The 20516-nt window shown below is 42.4% G+C and overlaps 1 protein-coding gene across 1 annotated transcript; it reads left to right on the plus strand.

Moving 5' to 3' along the window:
- Positions 1-719: 719 nt before the first annotated feature.
- Positions 720-13822, plus strand: kcnk13b (potassium channel, subfamily K, member 13b). The gene is made up of 3 exons (XM_078274710.1): positions 720-1354; positions 6239-7026; positions 11881-13822. Exons 1-3 carry the CDS (start codon positions 1018-1020, stop codon positions 12034-12036), a joined length of 1281 nt encoding a protein of 426 aa, XP_078130836.1. The 5' UTR covers positions 720-1017; the 3' UTR covers positions 12037-13822.
- The last annotated feature ends 6694 nt before the right edge of the window (positions 13823-20516 follow it).

Genomic DNA, 20516 nt, shown 5'->3' on the forward strand with positions numbered 1-20516 from the left:
ATTTCCATAAAAAAAAGACTCCATTACATTATTTCAAGCTAAAGCACTTAACAGTTACCACTCATGTCTTCCTATAATATAAGCAAGCTGTAAGTTTACATCAAGACCACTTGGCAAAGTGTGACCTGGAAAGGCTGCTGCTCCGTCCAGGGTTCTGGAAATGTCTTTGGGCGCGTTATCATGTTGTTAGATTCCCGGTTTGACAGAAATAGCTCTTCTGTTGTCCCTGCGATCCTGAATAATGTATCTCGAAGCGTCCTTCCGTTGTGACATTTGCTCACATCGTCCCCGGGTAACCGCGGAACAGGAGCTTGAATCCCTCATCAGAGCCAGAAAATGTCAAGTCATATTGATCTCACTATGCAAACGCGCTCTATATTGTTAGAATCAAACCTCCAAAGTTGGGTTGCGGGTCGAACATTATCTGATTCGGCCTCTACAAACTGGGGGAAATTGGATTGGAAATTTGGCAGATCTGACTAAATACACTTCGCATATAGTGATGAATGGACAGAGGCTGTAAGTTCATCCATGTTTGTGGTCAATCCGCGGTGCGTAAAACGCGCGCGCAGGGGTGGAGACTTTTCTTTGGAGAGGCAGGACATGAGAGCACAACAGGACGCCTCTCTGCATCCACAGGTTGCCGCTTGGCTCTCTCCTCCTCTCTGAGCATCTTAGCAACCCAGACCTTAAGACCGCAGCTGGTGGAGATGAAGTAATGAGTCGTTAAGAGGACGCGCTTTGGATTAACGGTTTAGACTTGGACTGCACATAGAAGCTCGTGAGCAAAAAAAATAAAAAAACATGCCAAATCCACAGCCTTGGGAGAACTCGACCATAACCTGCCTTAACAACAATTTTCTTGTATTGCGCAGGACTTTTCTGTCGTAAAAAAAAAAAATAATCTTGTCAACGTTTCTTTTGCCCCAGGACTGTGCGTTTTTTTTTGTATTCGAGGCTAACCATGCCACGGGTCCCTCGCTGCAGCTGCACAACGGTGACAATAGCAGCAACATAATGGCATGTAGGAGCGGCTGCTGCTGCGGCTCCGGTCCCATAAACGAGGATAACGCGAGGTTTCTGTTGCTGGCGTTGTTCATCGTCATGTATCTCCTCTGTGGGGCCGCAGTCTTCTCCGCGCTGGAGCAGCCGAAGGAGCGCGAAGCCAATGAGCGCTGGGCGCAGAGGTTCGAGCAGTTCAGCCAGAAGTACAACCTGAGTAAGAAAGACCTGAATAACTTCCTCAGGAACTACGAGGAGGCGAACGTGGCGGGCATCCGCGTGGACACAATCAGACCTCGATGGGACTTCACCGGCGCTTTTTACTTCGTGGGAACTGTGGTGTCAACCATTGGTGAGATGGAGAGAAAACAGGCATTTGAAAACTCAGCGTCAAATGCGATTTTCTCCGTCAAGCGCTATCATCTTTTTCTTCTTCTTTTCTGTAAACGTATATTGCATTTTAAAATCCACAATTTATTATCTCTTCGAGACCATCATCAGTTATGCACTTGTGTGTGTGTGTATGCTTGTTTTCATTTGCATGTTATTACAACTTAATGTGACTCACTATAACAAATGTCTTTGTCTTGCATAGTTTTCCTCAAACAAAGTTTCCCATATCAAGGTTATTAATTACTCACTTTCCATGAGCCAAAAAGGAGAAAAAAAATGAAATGAATAACTTACCCTCTGACTGTATTTTGTGCTGGAGGGATGTTAGAAGCCAGGTTGTGTTTAATCAAACTTGAGGGTGGTTGATGTTTGACTTGTCATAGCAGAATTATTGCTAGTGGCTCTGGTAGTTTGATTGGTGAGCCATGTAGTGAGCCAGCATACACATTACCACATCTTATCTTTTCATGTAGGCCTACTGCATGTTTATTTTGAAGAGTAGGACTGACCTCAACTAAAGAAATCCTTAGTCGACTAACACTCATCTGATTTATTCGATTAGTTGATTCACTCGACAGATCTGTGCGCTTTGAGTGGTCGTTAAGACTAAAAGCACAATGTAAATGCGATCCTTATACCATCTGGAAAACGGAGCTTTTCCACAAAGAGTCATCCAACAGCACCCCTTTAAATCTTGTGTTTACCAGAAATGTGCTCAGAAGTTTCTTGGATATTCAGATTCAGAAAAGGTTATTGTCTGTCATGGCAGAAAATCGTCTTAGACGTGCCTCACCATACAGTGCAGTGCAAAAACGAACTCGGACAGTAAACATAAAATACCTTACACAGGATTAAAAATGACCATAAATGTGTGCAAAGTGGCAAATGCATTCATTCAGCATGCAAAAGCATACAAAAAGACCAAAACGACCGATTAGTTGACTAATCGACTAAGATAGATAAGAGATCCAATTCAAGTTGTTTTTAAGGTGTCATCGGCAGTTCAACATGGCTTACGCATGTCTTAGCACTTGATTTAGTAGGTTCAACCAGACTTAGTCTATATCCGCGACGTTCCACTTCCGGGATTTGCTCCGTTGATGCCGGAAATTATGCTGGATTTCCGCCGCCCATGACGATTGTGATTGGTTTAAAGAAATGCCAATAACACCAGAGCACGTTTTTCTCCCATCCCGGAATGCTGTGTGGACCAGCCAGACCCTCCTCCGCGGCGCTGTGGAGGAAGGTCTGGCAATGCCAGACTAAACCAAACCAGACTGAAAAAAAAAATCTATTTCATGTTTGCATCAAAGCAAGATTTCTCCTTGGCAACCATTTTTCCATTTCAGCACTGGCTGTGTCCGTGACCGTCAGGGAGCACCAGAGGCATCGGTGTCAGTGTAGTAGATTGGTGTGAGCTGATTCATATAGTTGACAGTTTGACAGGCCCTTTGATTACATGGGCTTTGGTCATCACCATTTAAATGGGAGTATTGCTGATGAAGGACTGTATCAAGTTCTTTAATGTAGGGCTGCAACTAACGATTATTTTCATGGTCGATTAATCTCTCAATTGTTTTCTCGATTAATCGATTAGTTGTTTGGTCTACAAAATGTCAGAAAATTGTGGAAAATGTCAATCAGTGTTTTCTGAAGAACTCAAATGTCTTGTTTTATCCACCACTCAAATACTTTGTACATTCACTTTATTGTCACAGAGGAGTGAAGAAACCAGAAAATATTCACAATTAAGAAGCTGGAATCAGAGAACTTTTACTTTTTTCATAAAGAATTACTCAAACCAGTTAATCGATTATCCAAGTAGTTGGCGATTCATTTAATTGTCGACAACTTATCGATTAATCGATTAATCCTTGCAGCTCTACGTTAACAAACACATTGTGAATGATGGTGGCCTAAAAGGAGAGGTGATCGCAATATTGATCCCGTGATTCTCCCCTGATTCCTAAAGCCACTGACAATTTCCCGAAGAAATTGTTCTCCTCTGCTCTACTAGCAGCTCTTCTGCACGTTTCCGAGACCTCTGACAGAGCAGTGAAGACAACATTCAGATTTTTTTATCACAAACTTTACCACGTCTCATCAAGTAGCATTCAAGCAGCCTTTTAAGAGAAGAGTCAGTGACATGAAAAAAAAGGAACGCAGACAGCTTCACAGTGCTTGGCTCCACAATCATTGATTACAAAGACTACAAGGTCCTTCTCCAGAGATGGTGTATGCTGTAACATCCCACTTGTTACAGCATGAATCCAGTCAGCAATCAGACAGATGTTCTATTATTGAATTTACGCCAACTCTCATCAGTTTTGAGCGATCGCTCTTTATGCTCTTCATCTTCTTTTTTTAATCTAACACTTTCATAGCTCCGTTTTTGGAGTACATATATACAGCAGGTTAAGGGAGAGACCCTCATAGGCAGAGGACTGCGTGCATCAGAGCTTGGATGAATCCATTGAACTGTACAAGGGAGCATTACAGCTTTTATGTATGCATGGTCAGAACATATGCACACAAGTCCTCATGTTTAGAGTTCCGCTGATGTAGATGCTTGAGCATATAGCAAAAGAAAGTTGTATTTTTAGGTGGTGATACTATATATTATAATGATATGCATACATTGCATATATTGGTTTACTTTTAAATTTAAAGCAATAGTTTGATGAATTGGGAAATGTTGTGAAGTTGGAGGAGGTATTTCGGGTGACCCTGGTTTTGGAAGTAAAAGTGATCCACAGTTGGAGCACTGAATCATCAGTAGAAAAGATTAACAACTGTGTTAGAAAATAAATGGTTCTTTGATAGAAAAATAAAAAATAAAGTGGAAGGTACATGTCTGTATACATAAAAGTAAACTATGCCTCCCAAGGTGCATTTCGGCAAGGAAAATCCAATCGATTCAGACCCTCAAACATGCAAAACACAATCTGAGCAGTTTACTTTTGCATTGTAGGTCGATTTTGCAACTACGGCCATGTGTTTTTTCACAAATTCAAAAACAATTCACTATGCAAATGACGTAGACGGACGTTGTCATACTCAGATTCTAGTCAGAATATGAGTCTGATACCGCTCCATTGGGCTGTGATTATGGCGCGTGTTTCAACCGAACCAGGAAAGAAAATGCCTCCGCACTCAATTGGATAGACCTCCAACCAATCAGTTGTAGGTTGTTGGTTGCAACGAATTCAACCCAAGCGCTCTTTGGTGACGTGGTCGATTACGTTACTGTTGATCATCTGTCCATCATCGTATAAAGCCCGCCCTGACAATTTGATTGGTCCGAACAGCTCTGGTTCGAGCACAGTTGCTCCACAACGGATCAAGTCCAGACCGAACTCCCCGACCTCAAATGTTGTGGGCGGGGCTACGTTCGGCTGGCATCCAGGCTACAAATTATGCAACGCTGAGGATATCTTTTGAAAGCTAAGCAAAGCTAAGCAGCTGCTCTCTCTACCTTCATATTTAACAGACAAATGAGAGCGGTATCTAAGCTCAGTAGGAAAGCTAATAAGCGTACTTTCCCAACTATTGCTTTAAATGTTTTTCTTGAGTGACTGTGAATGTTGAATCATCTGCTTTATGTTTACCTGGCAGTCCTTTCATAAACTTGTCCCTGTTTTGCAGAACCATGCATTATTTATATTCAGCGTGACATATCCCCCCCCACACACACACACACACACACACACACCCCAATCTCATTTGGCTTTATCGTCGTGTTCTCCAGCTCAATTAGCGCCTTGGGAACAAATCCGAATGTGTAGACAATCAAATCCTCAGAGTATGTTTTTCATGACACGAGATGCAGAAATGTTTATAGCTTTGTTTTGCTAGTGAAAAAGGGCTTTTAAGCAGCTGCAAAAGACGGTGCATGTAACTGTGTAATTGCCGCATCAATTACAGTATGTGTTCAAATTTCCAATGTTATGAATGCAACACACTGAAAAGGGAAAACCGATAAGACAGGTAGACAGACGGTGCTTCATTGAGCTTTCAGTGTTAAATGAAGGGGAAAAAAACTCGCCGAGATTGGTGCAGTCGATGGAAAGACCTTTGACTCCCATTTTGTTCATCTGTCAGTTCACAAGAGACAGAGAAGTCAAACACAACCCACATCTCAGTTTATAAATACAGTTTAATGGGTTCTTACCTTTACAAATAGAAGATCATGATTACATTGAGATGTAAATAGTGGCCCCAGTGGCTCTTTTACTTGCCAAGTGACTGTAGGGAATACAGTAAAAATGTTAGACAAACCGAGGCGTTGGTACTGATTGCCGTGACGTGCTTGGACTGAAAACCCCCTCAGCTCTTAAAGTGAGTGAGTGAATGAGTGAGAAAAAGATAGAGAGAGGAGAGCGCGTCACCAATGGCAACCCAGAAGATCGAGGCAGTTGTGTGAGTTTAATTTTCCCTTAGAAGAAGAGAACAGTCATAGTTACCTTTGTTAATGACAGAGACAATGTGAGTTTGGTTTAAAAGGTAAATCAAAGCAGCTGGAGGCTGATGGACACACTTGTCTCCTCATTTCTAAGTGTGTGTGTGTGTGTGTGTGTGTGTGTGTGTGTGTGTGTGTGTGTGTGTGTGTGTGTGTGTGTGGTTGTGTGTCAGTGAAATGAAATGGGGAAATTGAGTAAGCCTTTTCAAGGGATGGTAATGCTTTTATGTAATTAATTCTATCCTTTTATTCAGACACACACCTGCGAAGGACAAGTCGTTCAACTACTCTCAGTGTTCATTATTTTTTTTTATCCTGAACTACTACCACTGTATTACTGTGTCAATTTCTACTTATTGCATAATGTGTTTGTGTGTATCCCAGGGTTTGGGATGACCACTCCTGCCACCATTGGAGGAAAAGTCTTCCTGATGTTCTACGGCCTGCTCGGCTGCGCAGCCACCATCCTCTTCTTCAACCTCTTTCTGGAGCGTGTCATCACCGTCATCGCCGTCGTCCTCAAGTCCTGTCACCAGCGACGCCATAACAAAGCTGTCCTCGCATCGAATGGCCGGCAGGTCTCTGAGGGAAACAGAGCGGGCGAAGTTGGAGGGAGTGGAGGGGGGAAAGGGGCAGATCTGGCCGGCTGGAAGCCTTCGGTCTACTGTGTCATGCTTATTCTAGGAGCAGCGGCCATCTTGGTGTCCTGCTGCGCCTCGCTCATGTACTCGGCGGCCGAGGGCTGGGGCTACCTGGACTCGCTCTACTTCTGCTTCGTGGCCTTCAGCACCATCGGTTTCGGAGACATGGTGAGCAGCCAGCGGGCCGTCTACGAGGGCCATGCCACGGTCGCGTATCGCCTGGGCAACTTCTTCTTCATCCTCACCGGCGTCTGCTGCATCTACTCCCTCTTCAACATCATCTCCATCATCATCAAGCAGGTCCTCAACTGGCTGCTGAGGAGGCTGGAGGCCCCCTGCCGCTGCTGTTTCCCCAGGAGGGGACATCACCCGCACCGGCACCCCCGGCGGAACGTGGTGGCCCCGGGCCACCTGCGCGCCCGCAGGGACCCCTCCATCGAGACAGACGCCATCAACGAGAGCGAGACTGACAATGGGCGCAGGATGTCTGGGGAGATGATCTCCATGAGGGACTTCCTGGCAGCCAACAAGGTGAGAGCTTCAGGGAGGGAGCAGGTTGTGTTGCTGACAGCTTGTGTGTTGTTCCACCTGTCTGATGTAGTCACATGTATTATTATGCACAAGATATTCAGTTATCTCCCAGAATAATTTGGTCAGACTGCTCACATGAGTAGCAGAAAGGACTTTTGGCGTTTTTCCATTACATGGTACCTGCTCGACTCTACTCTACTCGGCTCGACTCGACTCGGCCACGGTGCCCCGTCCTCCATTTTCCGTTGCAGATTTAGTACCGCCTCATGCCTGAGGCGAGCGTGGCTGGTCGTCATAGCGACGCCGCAGGAAACTGCCGTGACCTAACGCGACACACACACACCCCGTCTGTCGCTAGCAATGATGACGCAGTGATTAGTGACGATTCTCTCCAACCAATCAGTAGCCTGCAGGTTTTCACGTCACCTTTTGGTATCACCTCAGCTCGCTTGGAACCTCGACCGAGGTGGTACTAAATAAAGTACCTGTTGGCAGCTACCAGGGACTTTTTTTCGTAATGGAAAACCAAAAAATGCGAGCAGAGTCGAGGCGAGTGGAGCAGGTACCACGTAATGGAAAAACGCCAATTGAGTCAATCATTTTGTTTCCCTGTAGCTCACTGTGGTCATTAACTCCTTATTCACCCTGCTCTTCGTCATCTCACTCATTACAAGCTGTATTGAATTTGGAATGCTCTATTGCAGCTTTCCTGCACAGTTGTCAATGCAGAAACTCCATATTGTCGCTGTCGGGCAGAAACCTCGTATCTCAATGCTATCGGTCACCCAATGTCTGTAGGTTGTATAAATATTTATACAGACACAAGGCGATTGAGTCTGATTTCGTCTGAGATTAAAAAAAAAGCTCAATAAAATGTTTTCATGTTAGCCTTTTTTCATTTCCCGAAAAACAACGGTTTTGGACATGCAAGGTTTTCACCCGAGAGAGACGTTATGAACCACAACATATCATATTACGCGGCCATATTGCAGCGGCCCGGGTTCGAATCCGACCTGCAGCCCTTTGCTGCGTGTCATCCTCTCTTTCTCTCCCCCTTTCCTGTCTATCCACTGTCATTATCGAATTAAGGGAAAAGCCCCAAAAAAATAATCTTTAAAAAAAACTTTTAAAAAGACATCATATTACGGCCTGTGGGTACTTCCTATTATTGAAACCAATGTTAATTCATTTTAGTTATTGTCTAAATATAATTAAAATAAGCAAGCTCAATAATAGTTTAACAAAGGTTATATAGTATGGTTAATATTTTAATAAGGACTTCCTGTAGACACATATCGGTAATTAGAGGTTTGTTTTTGCTGCTGTTTTCTGGCGTATATTCATATTATGTGTAAAATATATCTGAATACCAATGGCCTGACTCCACTGCTGTCACCCCTTCAACAGCCCTTGAAGCCACTCAGAGGTGTCAATTGTTCATACATTTCCATAACTGCTCCCCCATTTTTCAGACGAGACCAATTAGCAGTGTGACCTGTTGTTTTGAATGTCAAAACTGTGCTTACTCACCGCAGGATAATTGTAAACTGGAGGGGGGGGGGGGGGGGGGAAGTGAATTTTCACACCTTATGATTATTAGGGTTATGGTTTTGACTGAGATTGTGTGAATGGTGTGATGCTGGAAGGCTGTAAACAAACTGGTGTAAAACCATTAGCCCAAAGAGCAACCATTAAGATATGGAAACGTGTTACTAACGCATCACAGATGACCATCAAACTATAAGGCAAGGAATCTCTGTGAGTGTGTGTGTGTGTGTGTGTGTGTGTGTGTGTGTGTGTGTGTGTGTGTGTGTGTGTGTGTGTGTCCGTCGCGAGAATGGTTCATCCGATCTACTTCACACTTGGCGGGTGTGTTGCTGGGGATCCAAGGGAGTGCAGTGTCGACTGTAAAGTCGACTGAAATAGCAGTTCTCAAGAACGCTGTAAGCAGCACTTCCGGGGGCCTGTTCCGAACAGGCACACGCTCCAAACAGGCACTGCATTAGTACCTTCAAAATGAGTGTGTTATAATCGCAATATAATATATAATCAAATTAGTTTGAGGAATTACATTACTGGTACTTTTTAACTCACCCACCCTGTTACATTTTTTAAGTAAGTGCTAATTAGCAAATGCATGCTCCTATTAGGCGTCAGTCTCCAGTGCTGAAAAATATAGCAAATGCGGAAGTGCTAAAAACTGCAGTTCATCGAGTGGCCACTTGAGGCTGGCTCCAAAAGGGAGTTAATCCCCATACACCCACATGTTAAAATGGCAACATTTAAAGCAGAATTTAACATGTTTACAGCCTGGTACAAAAAACGTGTTTGGTCTCTATAGCTAAGTTCCCCCTTCATGACAACTGTGGGGGCTTAAAGTTGTGCATAATAAAGAGCGGTTCGCTTTGAGTGACAGGTGGCTGCCGTCACAGGACGTGAGCATAGACTGTAGGCTTCATTCAGCCTGCCTCAGCTCTTTTCCCCCATTTTTGGATTCACCAACGCCAGTCACAGCCAAGATGGCAATGGCCGGAGCCACCGGGAGACGCCCGCTTTGAGCTTCATTTTGGCTCTTCAGAAACCTTCAGGTGACTACTGTACGTCCATATTTTATACAGTCTATAGCTAAAATGTTAGCATGCTGACATTAGCACTAAGCTCAAAGCACAGCTGTGGCTCAGTACAGCCTCACAGAGTCATTTGTTGACTCTTGTTTTTCTACAGCATGCGCATAATGCTGATTAAAAGATATGACATTTAGAATACTTACAAAACGCCAACACAATGTGGTTGTCCCCGTTTGAAATAAAAGAACAACTTGTTCAAAGTTTGATTCAGCTTCAGAACTGGTTGATAACATCAGAGCCCTACATGAATAGCATGTGAAGTCAGAGAAAGTGGTTTTGTACATATTGTCCTTGTGGAGAGAGGAATAAGAGAACTAAGAGACTAGACATTTCATAGAGCCCAAAAGGGTACTAAAAGAAAATACCCGCCCCGGCAACAGCCTGTTCACTCTGCTGCCGTCTGGCAGGCGATACAAAAGTATCCGCTGCTGTACCACCAGAGTAATGAGCAGCTTCTTTCCTTAAAGTGCCCATATTATGAAAAAAACACTTTTCCTGGGATTTGGGGTGTTCTTTTGTGTATCTGGTGCTTCCACACACATACAAACTTTGAAAAAAATCCATCCATGCTGTTTTGAGTGAGATACGGTTTCTGAATGTGTCCTGCCTTCAGTCTCCGGGTGAGCTGTTCAAAATCGGCACGGATTGTGACGTCACAAGCCGAAACGAGCTGGCTAGCCGCAACCGTTAGCTTGTAGCATTAGCATGCTAACGCTAGCATGCGACCTCGTTCTCAATAGCAAAGCACTGCTACAACACACACAAGTTCACCATAATCTACAAAAGAACTACTTCCATGTGCGCCCTCATTTAGAAGTCTCCCAGCTAATCCTGCCTTGTAACTGACCGAAGTTGGAGAAACAGCCTTTCTTTTACTCTCTATGGAGCTAGCTAGCTGACATGATCTACATCTGAGCTACTGAGCATGTGCCAGTGCAATCAAAGATAGTACAGAAGAAGAAAAAGAAAAGAGGTCTCACTCTGTAGCTAAAACGGAAGACCAGGTGAAAAGAGGATCTGCAGCAGTGAGAGAGAGCTGTGCAGTACAACAAAAATATGTAACACTGTAAACACACGTCACACGATCGAGACGGTCGCTTGTTTATTCGACATAATATCCGAAACTCACCGACACTTCTGGTCTCAGAAATAATGGAGCAACACCAAATTTATAATATCTTGGGTTTTCTGGTTCTGCTTTGGTGTTTCTAGTAATTTAGAAGAAGGCGAACAATGAGCAGCTGACAGACAGCGAGAGGAGAGAGAGAGAGAGATGATCAGTGTTGCCTAGTTTGACAGTTTGATCAGAGTTTAGTGGGCCTGGTAAATTCCGCATGACGGAGAATGCCAGTTACAATCAGTAACTACATTCGGTAAATATGTTCAAGCATGACGCTGCTCTATCAGTCATCATCTTAAACCCACCCCACATGAGATAAGCGGTTGTAATTTGGTCCGGCCAGTCCTGGCCGGCTGGAAATCTGTCCAACGGGGCAGGGGCCCAGACGTATCTGCCAGTGTAAATGAAACATGAGTTTGTCAAATTTGTCTGGTTCCCAGGCTAGATTAGATTAGATTGACTAGATGAAATATCAGGTGGATCAAGAGAGTTATTAAAATTAATTCTGAAGGGAAACATGAAGGTCTATAACATATTTCATTGCAATTCATCCAATATTTGTTGAGACATTTCACTAAAAATGAGATCTCAAAGTGGTGCCACAGTAAAAAGTCAAGGGATCACCAAAGTAAATAGGCTGCTTTGCCCACTGGGGCTTTACGTCTGCACACAATATAATGGAAATCCCTCCAAGAGGTGGATCGACAGATCGACACCCCCTAGAGTCACGCTGCTAGCGTGGCTAAAACTACACATAATTGTGTAAAACAGCTCCATCCCGTTTAATTTAATATTGACTGAACATCAGTTGTCTACACATTGCTTTGTAGGGTGAAAAATGAAAGGTGTTGGTGTGTGGGAGAGTAAATATCTGGTTTATGTCAGTCCCACTTATTCAGTATTTGTCGTCTTTATTCATATAAATCAACACACCAAGAGGAACGGATAAAAAAAACAAAAACATCTGATTTCACACCTGTGAAATCACATGTGCCTGATGCCAACACGTTGTATTAATCCTTGTTTCGCAAGTCTTCACCAGTTGCACGTACCATACGTTCCAAACAGAGACGGTTGATTTCTTGATCTCTTTTTCCTACTATGCAGGTGAATCTGGCTATTATGCAGAAGCAGCTTTCAGAGATGGCCATCGGGCACCCGCGCCAGTCCAGCTCCAATTCACGTCAGAACGGATTCTCGGGAGGGGTGGGCGCCCTTGGCATCATGAACAACCGGCTGGCAGAGACGAGCGTGGACAGATAGGGGAAACAGCGTGAATCCTTTTTTTTTTAAAGGATACAAAAGGCTGAGGGGATAAGTCGAGTACGGACAAACTGACACTGAGCACTGCCTTCCTTAAAAGAGAACACTTGGTTGGTGTACAAGACAATATGTATGACGACATAATTCATCTATTCCATCGACCCCCAGCAGCTACCATCTCAGCCCACCTTCCTGTCAAGAACATGGCTGCATAAATGATGCGTGATGGTTTGCTGGAGTCTCACATCTGGACCAGGCTCAGTGTGCCGGAATGTTCCCCTGTGAGGAACTCAGTTTCCATGGTGAAAAAAAAAAAAAAAAAAAAAACCTGCCTAGGCTGTATCTAAGCCTTAAAACATGATGCACTACATGCTACTTCACATCTAACCGCAACTTCCACTCATCTACGTAGGCTACTTTACAATACTCAATATGACTCTAACCAAGTCCATGCTGTGTCAGGCATAGAAATAGCTTCATTAAAATGGGTGTTTTGTGTCTAACAGTGGTTATTAGGCCTACATTAAGCTAAGGGTGTCATGTAGCAACGATGAGCCCAATTCATGGATGACTGAATGTTGACCTTTAATTCAGAATGTATCAATGATGGTGTTGATACTATCAATGGCACTCTATTCACATGATTTGTGACCATATGTTTAACTGCCATATGCCATTCAATAGCCTCCATCATGGCACTGCTTTCATTCATTATCACGAAGAAATAGAAGACAAACCCCCCCAAAAGACCTCATACCAAACAGACCTATGTCTAGCTGAATGGGAAGTCTTCGGAGTATGAGATGAAACCGTTTTTTAAGAGACTGCTGTTTTTACTTTGGGGTTTGCTGCATATTATCCCAGCATGGACGCAGACACGAGGACAAATTTTACACCCTGATGTTGTCCGACAAGCCCTGTAGGTGGTTGGTATTGATATAAATGCGGTGAAACAAGTCGCTCCAGGGATTATTATTTGATTTTAGCTCAGCAGTGTTTATGTTTTCCCTGTAGTCTGGATTCAACGCAAGTGCAGTAAACAAAAAAAGGACAACAGACAGAGATTGATAATTACATTTCCAGGGAGTGATTGCCAAGTGGGAGGACAACTTGTGGACAATATATTAGGCTTGATTAAAGGTTAACTACCGTTTTTGTTTCTAAGTGACTGATGGGAACAACAATCTTTGACATCGGTCTAGTATTAAGCGAGATCGCTGCAGTTGGCAGTACCGAAACAAGCTACAATGTAAGTTAACAGGGCAATTGTCCAGCTTGAATTGACCTTCACAAAAAAACTTCACCTTCGTTTTGCCACTGACAGGCTCAGATTAATATTCTAAGTGTCTGACAAAATTATGAAAAGGATTTCTAAGGAGGTCGACGTTTCTGTTAAAGAGTAAGATCCTTTTTTTAAACATAAAACCATCCGCGAAATTGCATTCCATAAACCCACCAGACTCCATGTAAATAAACAGTAATTTTAGCATCGTAAAATACACTTCCTTCAAAGTCGACAGAAACAAATTAAAACTGTGAAAAGCCGTTTTGGGTCGTCTTTCCACTTTTTTAACCATCACAACTCTAGTTTTGGTTAAAATAAACACATAGTTTACCGATTTACATGTGAAAATATGTTGGCTCTATACACGCTAAAAGCAGTTTTTTTAAATGGAGTCTGGTGGGTTTAGCGCTGCGACTTCAGGTTAAACAGAAAAGGTCTATCTCTGAATTGATCCTTTCCATAATGTTGTCAGACACTTAGAATATTAATCTGAGCCTGTCAGTGGCAAAACGAGCACTTTTGTGAAGGTAAATACAAGCTGGACAATTGTCCTATTAAATTACACTGTAGCTTGTTTCGCTGCTGCAGACAGCAGCGGTCTGGCTTAATACCGGACAAAAAAATAGTAGTTACCCTTTAAGAACGAATGTATAGGCATCTTCATTCTCTTTGTAAATGCATCTTAGTAGAAATTACATAGTGAGAATCTTCCAGGCTCCACCTCTGACGTCACCAGCTGAACTTTGGTATATCTGGATTAGGTGTGTTTGATTTCCAGAGAACCAGAGCAGAGAGACCACCTTCTTTGGTTTTGTCTTGATAAAATGACAGCCTAGCCTATGCATGCAAAGAAAGAATGTGCTGTGTTATTTTTTTTGTACAGTGTCAGACTCGGCATGATTTTTTAGCATGATTCCCAATGGTTGTAAGAATACTTTATCTGTGAGTCATCTGCTGCAAAATCTTTTTCAGTTCACAGCACAATCACAAAGAAGGCGTTGAGTTCCAGATGAAACACAGCATTAATAAAGGTTAAACGTGCAGAGTGAAACATGTTATTTGATTAAAACGAGAAACACATTGTAATTAGATATTTGCTACACCATGTCCAAAAACAGCAATTTCCAATCAGGATTCTATAACAAGGCCCAGCAGACCTGTCAAGCTTTGGTTTTCTAAAAAATGTAGAGTTTAGAGGATCTTTTTTCAGCTTTTCCAAAACCAAAAACACAGGCAAAAGTGAAAAGAGTGTAACAAACTGGTTGTTTATCTGCTCTAACGTAAGCTGATACAGTATCATTAGCATAGCCTCACCAGCTTACTTACTACAGTAACAACTACAATGCCAAAAAAGCACATCATTAGCAATCTACTGTGTAGCAATCCCCCCTGTGTAGATGCTATCAGAGTTTAGAGCGCCTCTGCCCTGCTCTTTATTGGATTTGAGCAAGTTTACACTCCAGCCACGCATGCAGCTTTAGCCTCAGTCCGCTAGCCAACGCATTCTTGCTCCCAACTCGTCAAGTACGACAGCTTGGTCAATGGCCCTCAGCGTCTGATACCGACGCTCAAGGCATCGTTCAGCATCTGTAGACGCACTGGGCTTTAAACTAACTTAATTTGCCTTTTTTCCACTACGTGGAGCTAGCTAAACAAATCCCTAAATAATGAAATCCAATATCTTATACAGAACAATAAAGCTGACGAAAATCTGGCAGCCTCCACTCTTTGCTATGGAGACAATCTCAACCTCAGACAGAATAATCTGATGTACAAACTGCAAATAATGCCAACATTCATTTGTACAGGCAGACTGCATGCCACACGACACACACACACACACACACACACACACACACACACACACACACACACACACACAAAATCACACTCTTAAGCAAAGACACAAAATAGCATAATAAAGAACCGGAGAATATGTCAGAGAAGCTGTGCCTACACAGATAATAATAGCTTTGAACAAAAGCCTGTGTGTTCCTGTCTGTGTGTGTGTGTGTGTGTGTGTGTGTGTGTGTGTGTGTGTGTGTGTGTGTGTGTGTGTGTGTGTGTGCGTGCGTGTGCGTGCGTGTGTGTGTGTGTGCATGTGTGTGTGTGCTACAGGCAAGACTCAGACATACAGAGACTCTTTGTTGAAGCTCTGTTTTTGATTCCTGGAAACTCCCAGAGAATTACTGACACCACTGTCGTACCCACCTCTTTGGAGACAATTTGAAACACACTCTAATGGAACAGTCTTGTGGGATTTGACATTGGGGGTTTATTCTGCAGAGGTGGCCTCAGTGTTACACCACCATTCACGGTTCAGCAGAAATAAGCTTCATAGGTGGGTATTTTATCATTATCTTCACAAAAGGTGTGAAAGCTCTACCTGACTAAAGATACATGTGTGACCTTATTGTGAGCAATTTTGAGAATCAATGAAAGTGGACGTATTTTCCACATTATGACTATGACATTTTGCGGGGGGAAACAGGGGTTTGTGTAGTACACATACTGTATAGTGTGTAATATATGCAATATTATACCAGTTAAATCCAGACCAGTGGCTGTCAAACAATTACTTATGCAGACATGTCTGACCAGAGGGATTAGCTACACAAACAGTGACAGCCCTGCACAATGAGGTAATTATCTTAACGTTAATTACTTAATTAGGATGGGCTGTATGTCAATGTTTGTGTGTATAATTATTGACTGATCATGTACATGAGTGTGACAGGGGAAGGTAAACAGCAAGCAAGCCAATTACATACTCTCTGTTAAAGCCAAGGCTGGGAGATCCAGGTACCACGTGGTGTTAATCAAACACAGGCTATATAACAGTGCATTTGTTAAGGAACAAAATTAAAAAAAAAATATTTCTGCAGCTTTAGTCCATTCTCTTCACGGTTGAGCACCCAGGTCAGGATGTTGTGCAGTATTACTGAGGAAAAAAAATAAACTCACTTTTTTTTTTAAATACGGGAATCAGCTGATAGTGTGCTTCTTTTTTACCTGCTCCAATGACGGCTCACATGACTTATAGTCAGGCACGATGTGCAATAACGTGCCATTTCAGCATTACAACATGAGATCATGATGTTCTCATGATGTTCATTAAAATGAGAAAATTAGTTTAATAAAGTTTAAAGGAAGGCATTCGTTTAAACAACACAGTGTGCTATTCCGATGGGTTTAGACCGTAAAGTCCGTACATACACTAACTGTGGAAGCTAAACTGGATCACAGATCACAGACTTGAAGATGTGATGTCCTCAAATTATACTTTTGAAGAAATGGCTACGATATGAATTGGTAATACGACATTACCCTTTATAAGAAAAGCAGCATGGAAAAAAAAAACATACAGGGCTTCTCAGGGCCAATGTGTTTCAAATACTGTAACCAAATGGAAATGTGTATATGCAAAACTCCGAACATGTGTATAACTCAGAGAAATGGAACATGACACAAATTGTATTCCAAACAGATCTGATCAAATCTTAGATTGCTGGGCTAGTTAAGTAGTTAACGACTACTACTACGACTACTCAAAGCACTTTAACATAGTACAGGAACCATTCACCATTCCCACACATTTGTATGCTGTGGCCGAGGCTGCCATACAAGGTGCCACCTGCTCACAGATAAACATTCACACTCCGATGGCGCAGCATTGGGGGCAACTTGGGGTTCAGTGTCTTGCCCAAGGACACTTTGACATGGGCCAGGGATTGAACCACCAACCTTCCTCGATTGACAGGCGACCACTCTACCACTGAGCCACAGCCGCCCGAAAACATTAGGTACTACGGTTAGTAACATACTCTCAATTAGCAAGACCGCATGTATGTCTTTTTCAATCAGGAGGAAAGATGTTTATCAGCCTGAAATGGTTGTTACAGGTGAAAAGCTTCAAGTAGTCTCAGTCTTTAAGTAGCTTGGGATAATTAGGCTATTGCTTCACACCTTGAAAAGAAAGGTGAAAAGGGTCTCCATACAGTCAGTATCAACCTAAGCAACTTCAAATTCATTAGGAACCAATTTTCAACAGCTGCTAAGTTGTACATGCACTCTATGTTTTTTTCCCACACCTGTCATTTGAATTACCGCTTGGTCTCAAGCAGGAAAAAAACATTCTGAGGCCCACGGTTTATACAAAAGAACTCTCAAAATACTGGACAAAAAGCCTACACGGTATCATCACTGTCATATAATTACAAAGTACAACCTGTGCTAATTTTGTCCACCTCGCAAACTCCTGCTTGATGTATAAATGTACCCACAATCTTGCTTCTCCCACTGACAGAGTTTGCTTCACTAAGCTCAGAAAGCATCAGGCAAACAAGAGCATCTACCAGATGTACAGTAAACTGTGTAGAACAGCACAGGTCCACTGAATGTGGCCAGTCATCTTTCTCCGTTCCAGCTATAAACATTTGGAACACGTTAAAGGAAAAACTCAGGAGCAGCGCAACTCATTTCACATACGTTGAAGAACGTTTAGGAGACCCTGAGGAATTACACAGAAGCATTTAATGAACACTCAATTGAGGAGACAATTAAGCAGGCAGTACAGTACAACCACAATGTGTTATTGTGCAGTGCCGTCCCAACTCTCTGAGGTCCTGTGCCTTTTCTTGATGCTTATATCCCACGCCCCAACTATCAAGTGTGTGATATCTCAAGATACCGATGGCGCCAAAGAAAAGATGATCACCTTGAGCATAGTTCTGGGATGCATGAGAAACTATGTCAGGCCCTGTTACACTCACTGCTTCCACTGACCTCCATAAGGAGACAGCCCCAGTGGTGTATTCTGATGTATTTTAGCGGGGATACTGTACTATAGAAATATATGGACCAGTATGGACATATGGGGTCTGGGTGTTCTCCCCCAGGGAAATTTTGACCGTCACAGACTTTATTACCTGCATTCTGATGCACTTTAATGCACTAATTTACGGTGGAAATCCCTTTATTTAGCCTATGCAAAGGAAAACACAGATGACAATTCAAAATATATCAAAAATATAATGGAAAGTATGTTGTTACATGTCATTACACATTTTTAAGTGGGTATATGGAAATCCTGAAGCTTTCCTAGTGGGTATACTGCGTATACCTGCGTATCACGTAGACTACACCACTGGACAGCCCTGAGACAAAACATTCCCTTATCATGCAGCTGTCTACATAGGCTCCCTGTCCTACAAAAGACATGCTTATTGATTTTCGAAGGCACAAGAAGACTCTCCACCATAAACGATCATTGACAGCAAACTGACTTTTGAGGCAAACCGTGAAGAAAACGGTCCTCCTTCCATATCGACAGAACCTTGATGACCCTATTTTATCATGCTTTTATTGAATCCTTTTTTGTCTTTTTGCCTGGTGTTATGGTTTGGGAACTTGTCTCTTTAAATTGGAACCGTCTGAATCAAATTATGAAGAGGTCCAGTAAGCTGATAGCAAAGCCACAGCTCAACCCAGAATCCCTGTATTCTAAACAGTTACAAAGGATAGCTGGAACTATTTTGAAAGACCACTTCCACCCTTTATATCGTGATTTTCAGCTCCTACCGTCAGGACGCTGGTATACAGCTTTGTCCCAGTGGCTATACGTATATTAAATAAGTAGTAGCAATACAGGTCCGCTACCTTATTTATTTTTATTAACTTATTTATTTATTTTTTTCTTTGTGTCTGCGGAACTATTGATTTATTGTATTCTATAAGTAATGAGCAATGATGTCTCCTTCGTCACGTTACATCTGTAACGTGAGGGTTCGGTATGTAGTGGTGGATCACTCTTTATGAGAATAAACAGCAGGATGGAGACGGATGACTTTCTCAAGCGGTACTTTACTGAACACCCCTCACAACAACAACACTTCCTTGTTCGGATCTTCCACGTGACTGAACTAACCAATCAGAAGTGAGAACTTAGACTGAGGTAAACGTGAGGGAGTCAGAAAGGCACATTCAACAGAATATCCTGACTGTGTTAAATATGTAAACATGTAAATATGTAACTAATAATTGTGTAACATAAATATGCAAATGATTAACTGACTAAACATTGTAAATACATTTCTAGTAAATTAACTCAAATATAAATTATATTAAATTCTGAGCCTTACACCTTTCAAATATGAATTAACTCCACTTCTAAACCTTACACATCCTACAGTCTGCTGCTGATTGTGTGTGTGTGTGTGTGTGTGTGTGTGTGTGTGTGTGTGTGTGTGTGTGTGTGTGTGTGTGTGTGTAAAAGGAGGCTGACCCACTGTAAGCCAAATCTACCTTAGGGTATTAATAAAGTTACCTTGACCTCCCTGATTGAGACAGGGAAGCCAGGACAGAACAGGTTTGGATATCAGAGACTGGATGAATACTCCTGTCCCCTGTCCTGTGACCTATGATGATCTGATGTGTAAGCTTTCCCTTCAGTCTCATCATACCACTACATGGTGTTTCTGGAAATTCCACCACAGAACGCAGTACTATCAGACAATGCTCTACCCTCTCTCATTTTAAATCACAATTGAAATCATGGCTGAAACGTAACCGATCATATGTACCAAACATAGAGTACCCTATTTTTTTTTTTTTAATTGTATGATGTAATGTTTATGGTCTGTACCTCATGTCTGAATTATAACATTTGATACCATAATTATTTGGTAGATTTGCCTGCCCAGGGACTTCTGATTCAAGTTAGCTGGTTGTGGGGAATACAGTAAGTAGCAAACCACACACACACACACACACACACACACACACACACACACACACACACACACACACACACACACACACACACACAAACATTCTTTACATGTCCAATACTGATACCCAAAGACGTTGAGAAGTATAATTTTGACTTAAAAGAACCTCTGAAACTAGAAAGATGTTGGGGTATTAATCTATTAATTTAATTCCGGCTGACATGCATCTCTTTATTGTGTCTGACGGCCATTAGTAAGCAGGTGACAAAGACATGGCAAACAGCCAAATCCGCTAAAATGAAATTGGCTATCAACAATTAAACACACAATTAACAATTAACCTTTACAATCAGAGATCACATAAAAAATAGAACAAGATTTACCCCAAAGATAGACTAGAATAACATATTATTTCAATTTAGCTAAACAGGTACTCCTCCCACATCCCAATCCCCCTTCGCCTACCC

This window comes from Sander vitreus, chromosome 18, assembly GCF_031162955.1.
Source record: "Sander vitreus isolate 19-12246 chromosome 18, sanVit1, whole genome shotgun sequence".
NCBI classification, from domain to species: domain Eukaryota; kingdom Metazoa; phylum Chordata; class Actinopteri; order Perciformes; family Percidae; genus Sander; species Sander vitreus.

What these genes read in the sequence shown, in the direction of transcription:
- kcnk13b (XM_078274710.1), top strand. Translation starts at nt 1,018, where the DNA reads ATGGCATGTAGGAGCGGCTGCTGCTGCGGCTCCGGTCCCATAAACGAG. An exon ending in AACTGTGGTGTCAACCATTG is followed by an intron (nt 1,355 to 6,238) that starts GTGAGATGGAGA and finishes TGTGTATCCCAG; the next exon opens with GGTTTGGGATGACCACTCCT. An exon ending in ACTTCCTGGCAGCCAACAAG is followed by an intron (nt 7,027 to 11,880) that starts GTGAGAGCTTCA and finishes CCTACTATGCAG; the next exon opens with GTGAATCTGGCTATTATGCA.